Here is a 13,752-nt window from a genome sequence, read left to right as displayed (position 1 = left end):
CTGGCAACGGCGATATTTTAAGTACATTTGTGCGCTTACTGCGCATGCGTCCAAGTCCAATTGATACCTTAATATCGAATTAATAATCCAAGAGCCATACTAGTCGGCAATTAGACCGACCAGCATTGCTGTTGAATTATAACAATTGGCCGGCCAGATATAAGTGATACTTAACGGGCCCAGGTACATTGAGTATTCCATGCGACACCCTTCGCCCACTATTCAGCATCGAGATTTCTGTCGCAGCCTTTTGAAATTCAAGAGATCTTTCCCCCCTAAGGAATTATTGTCCGTTTTTTTTCTTTAATCGAAAGAAAGCACAAAAGTGCGATCGAAGAATCTGACCTAAATGGCCATTCAGGAAACTTGGCCACGCATGCGCAGAGCAACGCCATACCGTAAGCCAACACCAGTGCTGATTTTAAACAAGTGTATCACTGAAGCGTACTATTGCACAAAATACACCGTTGAATTGAGCTGAAAAGAAAATATTTGTTTGCTGGACTAAAGGAACTCGAAATGCAATATTTGTACAAATTGCTGTAACAGGGTCTTTCACAGTAGTCAACACTTATGGCGCCGCCGAGAAGACACCATTTTGTCAGAGTGTCACTGGACGAGGCCAATTATGAACACTACGGACGGTTAGTAACTGGGTCTATTCATCTCCCGAACGCAACCTTACAAATGTCATCAATTATGTTTACTTTGGACCGCGGCCCTTTTCTGCGTCATCTTTACAGCTCCCCTTGGCTCGTTTTGGATCTAATCATCTTGGCTTACGGCGTTCTCACCTTACTTATGTATATATCCGAGGTGCATAAAACGCTCTACACGCGGTACTGTTTCTTTTTGTAAGTCATGATTTAATATGTCACCAATATTTGTTTATGAATTTGCCTGAGCACAGTCCCTTTACCAAGGAATGTGAACGAGGCAAACTAGAGTTATATACTCGAAACTTCGGGAGATAAGCGCTGTCTGAATACCTCAGCTTGCTGCAGTGTGCTTCAGGGGCTGCAGGTCATAGATCAGAGGGCACGAAACGCCACATTTTATATCTTTCGATGTGTGTTGTCAAGATGGCACGATAACTACATGGAAACACTAAGCAGTAATGTCTATACGTGCGATACTCAACCATAAGTAATGACCGACAAGCTTTTCAACGATGGAACGATGAAGGATGCACAAAGTGCTGTTGTACCGCACAACCGTCGTTCGGTGTTTTCCCGGCCGATCGACAAAGCCTGTCAACGGGTAACACCGCGCATCGGACGGTACTACATGTAAAGTTGCAGGTGGTTGGTTTTCCCGCTCATTCTGCCATGTTCACCTAGGGACATCGCGTTAGCTCATATGCCATCCTAGACGTATAGGAGCGGCAACATTGCCCTCAAAACTGAAACATTCACATCGTGACACAATGCCCCTTTCCACCATCTTTTCAAGCTGATTCACGGGTAGCGGGGGAACATTCGACTTAGATAATGCGATAGGTATGTAAGTAAGTACCGGGTGGCTCGACGAAACGGTGGTCCCGCATATCATACAATACGGTAACCGCGGTTGTCTCGACAAGTGGTCGCCAACATTTGCCGGGACATATCCTTTCAGTGGGCCTACAATTCCCTCATAACCCGTCCGGAATCAAGATCGCATTTTGGCGAGTCGTCAATGTTAAACACCCCTTCACTTTATTATATACTGATTTCTGCCAAGTACCCCCGAAGTGGAACCATTGTTCTCTTTCCCCGGAGGCACGTCGATTGTTAACGTTCCTCTCTGGTGTAGAATAACACAAACCTCAACGTGATAACATGAACACTTGAATGTCTCAAGAAGGCTTAACATTTCGCTTGGCATTGACGGCTCAGTACGTTCACAGGTGTTGCGCCAAAGATGAAAAACGAGCATAATAAGTCATGTAATTGAATGCTGATGTGTTTATTGTAAGGCCACGGAACGGGTCATGACTGCATCGTTAAAGCGATCAGGTGTAGGCACGCTGACCTCCGCTTTAAATGTGCTGTCAACACAAAGAATTGACGAACTGCGGTTCCGATTATTCAACTCTTTACCCTTCTGCCAAACCGCACCGTCCCTGAACTCTCCTGGTAAGTACAACCAGGTGGAAGACAGTTCTACGATGGAAAATAAGAGGTCCTCCGTCGTAAACCATATATGGTAATGAGAAACAGAAACAATACTCCAATTAAGGTATTTCGTTAAACGGTGATGATGACGACGATGATGGTGATGATGATTAAAATGATAACTTGACTCGCGCACCGTCATATTTAGAGAATTGCTAATCCTCAGAAACTGTGCATTCCTTTCTGCACGAATCCCTAGTTAGCATTTTCCATTTGAAGTAATTGATTTTCAACGCAACCAGCATCCCTGATCTAGAGGATATCTCGCAATAATTAATCAATATTTAGCTTCCGGTAGTGACAGATCCTTGTATGAAAAATGAGATTACCGAGAAATTTCTGGGAAATGAGAGCTTGACAATATTTACCCAAGATGCACGTATATGTCCTCACGAATTAATTTCTACGACCTGTTAATATGACCAAGAGAGCGCCCTCGGCCTTACTGTTCATTTATTCGCCCGCCCGGTCTACTTCAAGATGCCTGCCGGCGAAGAACTTTAATTGTCTACGTCATCGAATATCGTGAGACATTACGATACAGTCTGTTTTAATTTTTATTAAACGCGAAGATCATTTATTTTTATTATGAAGTGTGCTACTTCAACATGATTTATTAATTCCTTTGATGTTATTTTATTTAACAGTGGCATGTCATCAATGCGAAAGTTTCGCCCTCAAGATAGTGTATTGGGATCAAATATTGTTGTTTTGGCTTGGAGGGTGTCGGTGGCAATGGCTGTCCTATAAATTACCGACATGACGTTTGCAAAAGTAACTGTAAACCACTTTTGTGGAGGGACCGTGTGTAAACCTAGTGTACTATATGAAGATTACTCATAGCACATTAGCCTAATTAAACCACCGATTAATCACGTATTGCGGGTTTGAATTATGTGTTTCAATGCGTTTTGGTATGGAAGTATTATTGTGTAACAAAACAGAATGAAAGTAAAGTTGAGAGCATAGCTAGGCTGTTAAAAGCCGCCATGTTGTTCTGGAGTGAGGGAATATACGTCCTTGGGACTGACATTCGGACTCTTATTTTTACAATACTTTTCTGATCTACTACTTGAGAAGGATTTTGAAGTTCTTGGAGTAAATAATTTTCGAACCATCTGATTTTTGTGAAAATCGGAAATGTAATTTTTCCCATAGGATGGCCGCCATTTTGAATTTCAAACATCCGTAAATTTAATATCATATTTTTCTCTGGCACCAAAATTTACACGGTGACCCCTGATTTTTATTCCTAATTTTGAAAGAGAATTGTGGAAGGTTTCCCAGAGGAAAGTTTGAGCAAATGGTTCAAGTCTTTCACTTTCAAGACGCATTGTACAGGAGACAAGACCACTACCATGCAACAGGGTGCATGAATGACGAACGTCTCTGATAAACTCTGCAACTGTTCGGTGTGCGAGCGTAAATAAGTAAACTGTTTCTTTTGTAAAAATCTCTCCCAATCCTTGGGTTGTGGCAGTGAAACTTTGTGACGTCACACCTACTGAACGTGCATTGCCATAAAAAGACTTTCACTGTCACTTCTTCAGCTACTGTGATGACTCTTCCAACCCAATGCAGTGAAGATGAGCAAAACATCAACCTGACTGTGGACCTGATAATAAGCCCGCTGTTGCTGCTGACAAAAACATCATTATATCCGTATAAAAATCGAATTTTTGCTATGATTTGTCGATAGTTCTGAATTATACCGTGGACCGTAAAACCATTATAAATACAAAATAAAACGTGTTGCGGGGTATCTCACTCCTTTTCATACATGACAATGAGTTAGGGGTGATTTACCGTTCAATGCTCGTTTTTGGCATTGAAGTCGCGCCTGGCCGTTGTCCCGTAAGTCCCAACTGAATCGGCATTCTTGAGTTCTGAACCTTAATGCGTCACGACCCATCCATCACGGCAAAATATGCAAATCAGCATTCGTGCTTGACCTACCGGGAGGTTGTTTCGGCACGACATGGACGTCGGCGCCTCGCGTGACCGAAATAAGATCGAGCACAGGTCATGATCACGCAATCGATCTGAAAGCCAGCTATTTTTGGAGTCGAAACGACGCAAATTACACCCTATCTCGCGAAAAATAATATTGCCGGCGTGACACAGGCACATCCAGAATGATTAACTACGTGTAGAATCGGTGTATTAACGCCCAATTATTTCATTGACGCAAATAATGTACACATGTTGCCACGTATCGAGAGTTGACTCCATTTTTTTTGTTTCGAAGTTCTGTTGAATGGTGAGCCTATACCAGCATAGTGTCGTAAAATCACGATGGAGCTGACAAATTATCGCAAATGGCGGTGTACTACCAGCAAAGCTCTTCTCTTTCACGCCTGAAGCATTTGTCCTAAATACATAATAGAATTAATGCATGATGCACTTTTTAATAATATTGCTAGTGTACACTTTTATTGCGAGAAATTTCCATTTTTATTTCTGCCGCTGGCATCATGTTGACGACGTTGTCACGCGTGCAACACCTAATGTTCACCGGGTAAATCATCATAACACAGGTTCAGCCGTGTTTTCTTTAAACAAGATCATACACCAGGTTTCATTTTAATAAAAAAATGAACAGCTGAGGTTTTGTGTCCAGCCTTGTAAGCGACGAACTGTTGAAAATGTTAGGGTTTATAATTGGCATTCCGGGTATCGACCCGAATTGCAATTGTTTTCTTTTGGAGGGTTGGGCATTGGCTTGACCTTTGGCCTCGTTACCTTTTGCAGCAACACGAGGGCCATATATTCTGAAAAACAGACATGGCGCTCAGTGAGGAACATAATTCGAGTGAGTATACGTCTTCACCAATTTTAGCTGTCTTTTTGGCGGCAAACACGCATTGGCTCATCGCATGCTCAGTCAATCGTTGACTGATCGGGGAAACAGTATCTAATCGCAGATTATCAGACAATTATTGTTCTATTGCCAATCGTCATCAGTATTGACGTACAACGATGTCATGTCTTTGAAAACACAAACACCAAGAGAAGTCACGGGCTGCTTGTCTGACCAGTGTTTTCCTTGAACGTGTCGGTCGTGTGTAGCGGACGGAACAGTCGCATTGTCATTAAAGATGGTTACAGGTGGTTCTTCATTCTGAAAGCGGGAAAGAGGCCGGAACTTGGAGGTGACATATTGTAGGGAGTTGAGTCCTAGCTTATGCGGGGTATTAGAGTATGGTGCAGTCGGGTCTTTGTGCTGCCGTCGTTTATCATCATTGAAAAGCCATTCTGGTCACCCTGCGATAACATTGCGCCGTTGATGTGCATGCCCCAAGATAAGCGCAGCGCGCTTGGCGAGTCCGTACCCGTTTATGCTAGGCTGGCCTATCTGAGATTTTCGGGCGAAAACGCTTATGACACGTACAACAAATTTCGCTTCCAAATACATAAAAAAGGACACATTTCGTGAACGGCACATGTTTGCCAGGATTTAGTCTTCATCCCAAATTAATCCTATGGTATGAAGCACAAATTATGCTAGCTATTTTATTTCAACTTCGGCATGCATAAGACATTTTTTAGGGTTTTTGGTGCTTTTAACTTCAACGTACGTTAATGTGGAAGCGAAAGTACGCCTCTGGTCGTTCAACTGTTAAAATCAATTGCATATTACTGCATATATGACGTCATGTCGTTAGGTATGCCAAAGTTTGCACTCCTACTTTAGGCCAATAAAAACACGTGTTTCCGGTAACCCGACTAACCCTATTGTAAACCACCCGACACTAAACGGTTTTTTATGCATTTTCAAAAATCGCGCATCATTTTGACAAATGCGGCTATTTTTTTGATGGGTCAAGCCCAAATAAATATAGAAATGTGTCCAACTGACCAATCCTATATCCTTTGTACTTGTGAACGAAAACACACAATGATGTAATTTATGCCTTTACTATTTGACATCCTGAGCGGCGCGCGTGAGACTGTTGTATAATATAATATATAACTCAAATCTTTTACACGGTAATCAGTTACAGCATTTCCTTATTTATTGTAATCGATAAAAATGTTTCAGTCTCGTTTTAACTTTTAGGAGTCTGGTGGAAGATAAGCAGATTTCAGAAGCGACATAAACGATTCTTTGTTAGTCGGAGTACTTATCGGTTGGTGACACGGGCCGCGGATTACCCTACATTAGAGAGGTTAAGATTTCATACGGGAACGAACGGGAACGGATACGTCATCACTTTCTGCGCGCTCTCATCATGTTCTGATGATGTCACGCGTTCTCTTGTCGTTTGGCAGTCGTTTTCGACGTGAAACAGCCACTTTTCTCGTACACCTTTTCCGAGAGCGAATTTCACGCTCGCTTCGCCATAGACTTGATAATCAAAACTAACATTACTGTCGTTTTGTATTGTTGTTCTTGGTTTTATCAATCGCCGTCTGATTTTGAGATATTTTAGGTAACAAAAAGGAAAAATTACCTCCTGCAGTGCACTCGCAGACGACGGCACACACGCGGCGGCAGACGTCGCATACACTGCACTGCCGATATCATTCGGTGACTGAAATTAGCATTGTCGTTTGTTTTACTTCCGTGGCTTTGACACAGTTTTCCTAACACAAAGTAAAATTTCAGTATTTTCAATTTTTTTTCTCTGTGTTCTATTAATCTGATATCAGAGCAAAATCCTTAAGACGATGCGACTGTGTGAGTCGGCACGCACACGTCTTACATGTAATCTAGACTTGCTTCAAATCTATGGGCATATAAAAAGCAAAACAGCGAATTGAATGTGTAAACTTCAGTAGACTGTCGCATTAGTGATAGGCTGTTATGTAGATCGTTAGGTGAACACAGACATGTGAACCTTGCTCGGCTACCCACTTACTGCTGCCGTGGAAAGCAAAGCGACGGGGCCGGTCAAGTCTTAATCCGAACCTGTGCAGAACGTTACGCGTACGGAACGCGTAGCCACTCTACGTTACGTTCTCGCTACGGGTGAAATCTTAACCTCTCTATTAGACGATTCGCGACGGCCCGCTTTTAGCAGGACGTGCGGGCACGCCATCGTACCTAGCGCTGCTAATGGAGGGCCACATTGGACTCGCTTGTAAATCGTCTAGCAGCCTTGTTTACATCCCTGTTTCACTAAAACTGCTCTGTCGCATGCCCTTGTCGTTTAAATCAAACCCTATGTCAGACGCTGTGCTCCCAGGCCAGCCAATTGTTCAGAGATTGCGTCAATGGGAGATACTGTGTAAGCAATTTGAAGGGAATACTGCACTTTCAATGATCAAAACTGTTCTGTTTTGGCAAATCAACGATGCAGAGGAACGCAGTCCTGACCAGTTCTATGATAAACAAACCGGTCCAAACAATAAGTCGGCTGCGATAAAACGTGTTTGTAAACATCACTTTGACCTATAAACCGTGGTCTGTAAGAATATATTTCGTTTGGCCAAAAATACAACCTATACTTGTGTCGGTTAATCCGCCATTGCAACAGCAAGCAGAACAAGAATCCAAAATGGCTGTTGCTCTCGACTTAAATACTGCGAAATATCAAAGGTTGCGACCACTTGAGACTGAACGCTTCTGGACTTCAGGTTATCATCACAGACAAACAAAATACATCATTGGATCTGGAGATTTGATTGCCCAAGCCAGGTCGTCAGGTTTTCAGAGACGTGTTCTTTTAACCGTTGTTATGGTATCTTCCACCGACTGTTGATGCATTTATTGAATATACGCAAGGCTGGCCGGTCATCGATTGAAAAGTCGATGAAATGCGCGCTCCCCAATTTGTTCCTATCAAACAATTACATTGTAATTCGACTTTTATTCACATCGAAAGAAACAATAATTTATCACATCCAGATGACAGAGTGTGTTAAACCAATTTAAGGAAATAAGTTTAATAACTGTTATTTGTTTGGTATTTTGTCTGATAGAAGTTAGTCAAATTGTAGATAATGAAAATGGTAGTGCGATTTTTCTAAAGAGTGATGAATGGTATTCTTTCGTGGGTAGGAACGTATACGATAGTATATTGAAGTCGGGACAAGGCATGTGATTAATGACCTTTTAATTCTGACAAACTGTCACATTTTCTCCACACAGATTCTACAAATAAGATAATAACCCCGCTGACCACGCCGACCAAAGGAATGTCGACCGAAAACCTCGTCAACAGCGTCGTGACCGTCGCCGGAATAGCAATTTGCGGAATTATCATCATCACCAGCATCGCTTTCGCGCTTCACGCCCGGGCGAGGGTTCACAAGAAGCGGCGCGAACGAGCCGTCGGCATGACCAGTGGGGATCTCATAGGCCACATGCACATGATGGACACTTCCCACGGCAGCGCCAGCTGGAACTTGGACGTGTCGTCCACCGGCCAGAGTATGCAGCGGTTGTTTGCCCTGCCGGCCTCGTCAATGTCCGAGGCTTCCAGTTTCTCAATGCGAAGGGCGAGGGACAGGGGCTACCTCTATCAAATCCGGGACGACGAGGAGTTGAAGCCGGGAATTCACTATACCTCTCCTTATCACGATTCGTCTTATACGAGCGTCAGCAAAAGTAACGATCCACATAGTAAAATGGTCAGCCCCAATCACAGCCCCAAACACAGTAGGAAAAACAGGCAACAATCGAGGCAATTATCGGCTCCCTACAACGTAGGGCGTTCAGGGTCTCTGAGTGGTAGCAGTAGGCACAGCAGTGGAAGAACAGACAAAAATACGCTACACCTAGCTGTCAGAACGCCAGATGAGTACGCCAAGGGTTACAGCGTCTCGGGGAGCCATACAACCTTCGACACCAGGTACACTGCAGATGGAAGAGACACAAAATACAGTCGATCATCGAGGGAGTACAAGCCTTCGAGTCGGACGTACAGCGATGGCAGCAAGCCCAGCATGGTAAGCGAGGCAACATCGCCCCCTTACGTCAACAGGGAGGGGAAACTGACGCCCCTCGGCATGGCGGTGGCAAGAACGATGGAAGATGACGGCATGGAGTATGGCAAAACTCCTTACAAAAATGAAGTTCCTTCGCATTCGAAAAAGCGAGAACATCGAGGGAAGAGGCGAGATAGCGACAGGGATCGGAGCCCAGGTTCTCGGTCGGGTGGTAGCAGCAGACACCGTCGTCACGAGCGGGAGCGAGACCGCGATCGCACGCCGACGCGTGACGGAAGGGATTATTCACGAAACACCCGTAGCAGATCGGCACCAGACAGGCATCGCCGAGATGGGTCAAGGCCCATGTATTATGACAGTTATGATAGTAACAGGACGCCTCCGAGGGACAGTACAAAGCATAAACGACAGGGAAAATCGGGCAGGAGTGGGCACAGAGACATGTCGAGAATGCCTCGAACTTTGTCTATGGAGGCTGCTAACAGAGCCAAAAATTTTATAGATCACGATCCTTGGCAAATGAGGGAAACGGACACTGGAGAGGACCCGAGTGCCGTGAAAGAAACAGAAGAAATCCTCAAGAGAATTAAACAAGAGCAGCCGCGGGAGCAACTCCGATTAAGTTATATTTCATCAGCTGAAAGCTTGCCAAAACGGAATAGACATTCGGGTCCTCGCAGCCCCGAGTCGGAAGTGGACGTACTGAGCGACCCTCCGCCGGGATCGAGTACTGTGTCCAAGCCCTTGGAACATAGGACCATGTCTGCCGGCAACACACTACGTGCGACGAGTCCAGAAGGCCTAACACCCTTTAGACCATCTAATAGAAGGAGGCCGGACACGCCTTCGTCGAGGTCCAGCCTCAGAACAAACAGTGGCCCAGGAACGCCGAGAAAAACAAACAAATTTGGTCAAAGCGATATATCAATATCACAAGACGAGCCTGAATACGACGATTACATGCCAACGCTGCCCGGATCTTATTTTGATATGTCACCGGTATACCAGCTGCAACGAACTCTGAAAGCCGGGACAACGGGATACCAAGGTGAAAATGACCTAGACTCTATCAATGCAAATCTGCCTCCATCGACTGTATGAGTGGCTTCCTATGGCTACCTTTACGTTAAATGTAAAATGAGGGCGCCAGATTGAGAATGTATACCAAGTGCTATTTCATTAACTCTACGATGAAATTCGTGTCTATCTTTGCCATGGCAAAATGACATGTGACACTTATAAGTAAAACGTGTATCGGTCGATTGTAATCCATTTTGGAACTGTACATCTCGCTACAAACAGCGAGGACACCACAGCGGTGGCTATTGTAGGTGAACCAAATTTTCCATCAACCGATCCCAACAATTCAAACTAGTGATTTGGTATTCCATCGACTAATTAGCCAATTAGATCGTTTCCGTTAACACTATTTCAATTAAATTACTGACAATAAAAGGGAGTGGGTTTGATTCTTAAAAAACATCAGATAGAACAATCACATTCGGTTTTTAGAAGACAAGGAATTCTGACGTAATATTTTATCGACACTAAAAATAAAACTTATTTTAATGATGAAGTGAACTTCATTTTTAGAAGAAAACTGAGAAAACCAGTTCTCATTAAAACAAGGTAGCTGTATTTATGGACTACGACGCCACAATTTGCGTCGACTCTCCGGTTACTCTGATTTTAAACTCACCTTTGGGACAATGTAAATATATTTTTAAGAAACAATGATCAAACCGAGTTGTCTCTAACCTGGCGTAATTCGATTTCACAGGTCTTTACCGATATTCGTTTCGCTGCCAAGTTTCGTGTATTCTCGTCGTCCTTCACGGTATTCTCGTAGCCCGCGTGGCCAAACCATGACCTCATCTTCACGCATTTCCTCGTCATTTCTCGCGCACTACGAAGATTAGTTGTTGGTGTTGTCACACGAAAAAAAGTCAGTACACGAGTCTGTTCTGTAACATGTAAAAGTGTAAGATTGTGTATATTCAAAATAAAATGGAGGGAAAAAAGGCTGTGTACATGTTGCATAATTATGTGTACATATGTAATAAATAATATCTCGTTAAGCTAGTTAAATCGTCTAAAATTCTGATTACTTTCTCAGAAGCATCGATGTAGCATGTAGGGAATCAATTGTATACATTTTACAAGATGTAATTTGCCGTATATGGTCATTGTAGAACATGTTAATTAGTAATTACTCCTCGTAGCTTTTACGGACCGCACTTAATTGTTGTGCTTCTGTAAGTAGCGTTTTAAACCATCCATACCAAGTTTGAACAAAGGGAACTTTTGTACATAGTTGCTGCCATGCAGCAAGCTACCAACTCAACCGTCAAATGTAAGACATTGTGATGATGCGGGCGTGAACATGTTACATGTAATGTTGCACGAAACAGGTACTCGATAGCTGTTCTTTCTCAGAAGAGCTTGATCACAAGGTTTCATCATAAGTGCTGGTGTTATGTGATGTGGTTGTCATGGTTACAAAATTGTAGAATACGCGAAACAAGTCCTCAATGTCTTTAAGTGATTTTCCAAACTTCAGAGCCTTCACGAATATTTCGTCGTTCATAGACCTAAGTTGTGACCTGTTTTCATATCTCTTTTCGTCTGAACATATCAAGGCCACCTCTCTCGGGTTTCTTTCGTCACACATGGAAAATTGAACTGTGAGAACACGTGAATTGCATCATGGCCGTATTGTTAAAAGTTCTGAAAACTGTCAATTATCTGAAAGTGGCAACCGTCTGTTTGTCTTTTGTCTGTGAAACGTGATCTTCTGCCCATCTCCAACAAATTATTTCCATGCTGACACATTTCAACGTCACCCCCCAATATTTGCTGAATCTTGAAGTTCAAAATTGCCGCTTTGCGTTAACTCTCCGGGGATTTTCAATTTTCGATTTTCACAAAAATAAGCTGGAGAAAACCTTGTTTCCTCCATGAGCATCAAAACTAGCCCCAGGTGGTAGACAAAAACGTATTAGAAAAGCGTTTATAGTGCGAATATCCCCCGAGGCGTTTTCTACCATAAACACTTATTTTTACATTATGGGCGATTTTGTCTGTCTCATACAACAATGGCAAACGGTCAGCAATTTCTCCTGTAGAGCCAGGGGCGTTTACTTTTTTGAAAGTATTTTTAACAGACGTTCATCAATTTTAGGGACGGGATAAGTAGCCGTTAAACCTCTTTTATACAGGTCTGCCCATGAGTAATGTCCTTGATTTGGTGTTTCTATGGTAAGAGTGGAAAAGTGCATCCTAACCTTACGCAGCATGTTATTTGTCACATGTCCCGGTCACATGTTATGTCTTGTAGCAATGATAATTTTCCCAGTTTAACTGGATAAGACATTGGATCGTATGGAAATAAAATAACTTCATTTTAAAACAAATGCCTATTCGTGTAGTTTTGGTCATCTTTTACATTCACGAGAAAATAGAAGCACCACACAAGTGTCTCCAGTGTTACCATGAACGAGGCAAATACAATGTAGTGTGTGAACGCATCTCTTCAGAGGGGAGGAGCGTAGAGAGCGCCCTCGAGCGACGGATCTTTCAGTGTAAAACGTATGTTACTCGTAGAACACTGTGGCAAGTTAAATGAACTACTACATCGCCGATGGATGCACCAACTACACAGGGCATTTTTGGCATGGCAAATTTGTGTAATATTTGTGTAATAATCAGTTGTACAACACAAAATCAGTATGTTTTGTTGTTCTGAGTGTGTGATACAGTGTTTGATACAGTCACAGCAATGCATTGTTGGATAACCGGGAAAAGGTCAATTCATTTTTCAAAGCGACGTTGCTTGTCGTGCACAAGGTGTGTTTTCATGATCTTACGACACTGAGAATAACTTGCAAGAAATTTGTTCGATACAACACATATAATAATGGAAACATACTTCTTTTTTGTACCCCGGGCCGTAATGCCACATCTTCCTTTGCCCAGTGACGTAAGTTGAAACCTTTCGATGTCTCCATAGCAACAGAATACTGTATAATGCTCTGCTTTTCTTCAATTAGAGTGGCCGATACATATATGCATTGCCCTGTTACGTTTACAATCGCCGTTTACATAAACCAATATTACATACCACTATATCGTGGACGAACACGTGCTTTAGCATCTTACTGACTCCCCCAGTGTGCCATGTGCCAAACATTACTGCCAATGTTTGATATAAGAAGACGACGGTTTTATGTTTCTAGACGTGTTGAAAAACGTAAATAGGGACAAGGTTGTAACTTGTAAAATCGTTTGTTGGAAACACAAGATTTTCCGAAGGATTTTGGTGCAAGCGTTATTTTGTAAACAGAAAAAGTATCTATTCTATTTTGGCTACTGTATATCCAAGTAGAGGCGAAGATCAATAGACAGTGATCGAAAAATCAATCAATCAATCAATCAATCAGTCAGTGCATTCATTTGGTGCACATTTATTTGTATTTCAAGACCACCGGCCTATATACAAAGTTTTTTTTTTCATATAAGATACAGGATACTTGCAACAAGTTAAAGAAAGTACAGAAAATGTTGAACTATCAACTTCTTAACAAAATACTGCAATACACAGGAATTGAGTGGGAACATTACTGAAAGTTACACATTTTCAGATGACTTCAAAACTGATTCTCAAAGTTTACAGGCCTTGTAGACATAGTTACAAAGCTTAACG

At 42.6% G+C, this 13,752-nt stretch overlaps 1 protein-coding gene across 4 annotated transcripts in view; it reads left to right on the top strand.

Annotated features, from left to right (window-relative positions):
* The window catches only part of LOC139131450 (uncharacterized), a 70,479-nt gene extending 58,016 nt beyond the window's left edge, over window positions 1-12,463 (top strand). For all 4 annotated transcript variants that reach the window (XM_070697497.1, XM_070697499.1, XM_070697501.1 and 1 more), the window contains exon 6: window positions 8,251-12,463. In XM_070697497.1, the coding sequence (XP_070553598.1) occupies window positions 8,251-10,151 (1,901 nt within the window). In that variant the 3' untranslated portion in view covers window positions 10,152-12,463. The remainder of the gene's footprint in view (window positions 1-8,250) is intronic.
* The last annotated feature ends 1,289 nt before the right edge of the window (window positions 12,464-13,752 follow it).

Source organism: Ptychodera flava, chromosome 4 (genome assembly GCF_041260155.1).
Source record: "Ptychodera flava strain L36383 chromosome 4, AS_Pfla_20210202, whole genome shotgun sequence".
Taxonomy (NCBI): Eukaryota; Metazoa; Hemichordata; class Enteropneusta; family Ptychoderidae; genus Ptychodera; species Ptychodera flava.
Note: the sequence above shows the minus strand (reverse complement) of the source record. Positions and strands in the feature narration are given on the sequence as shown.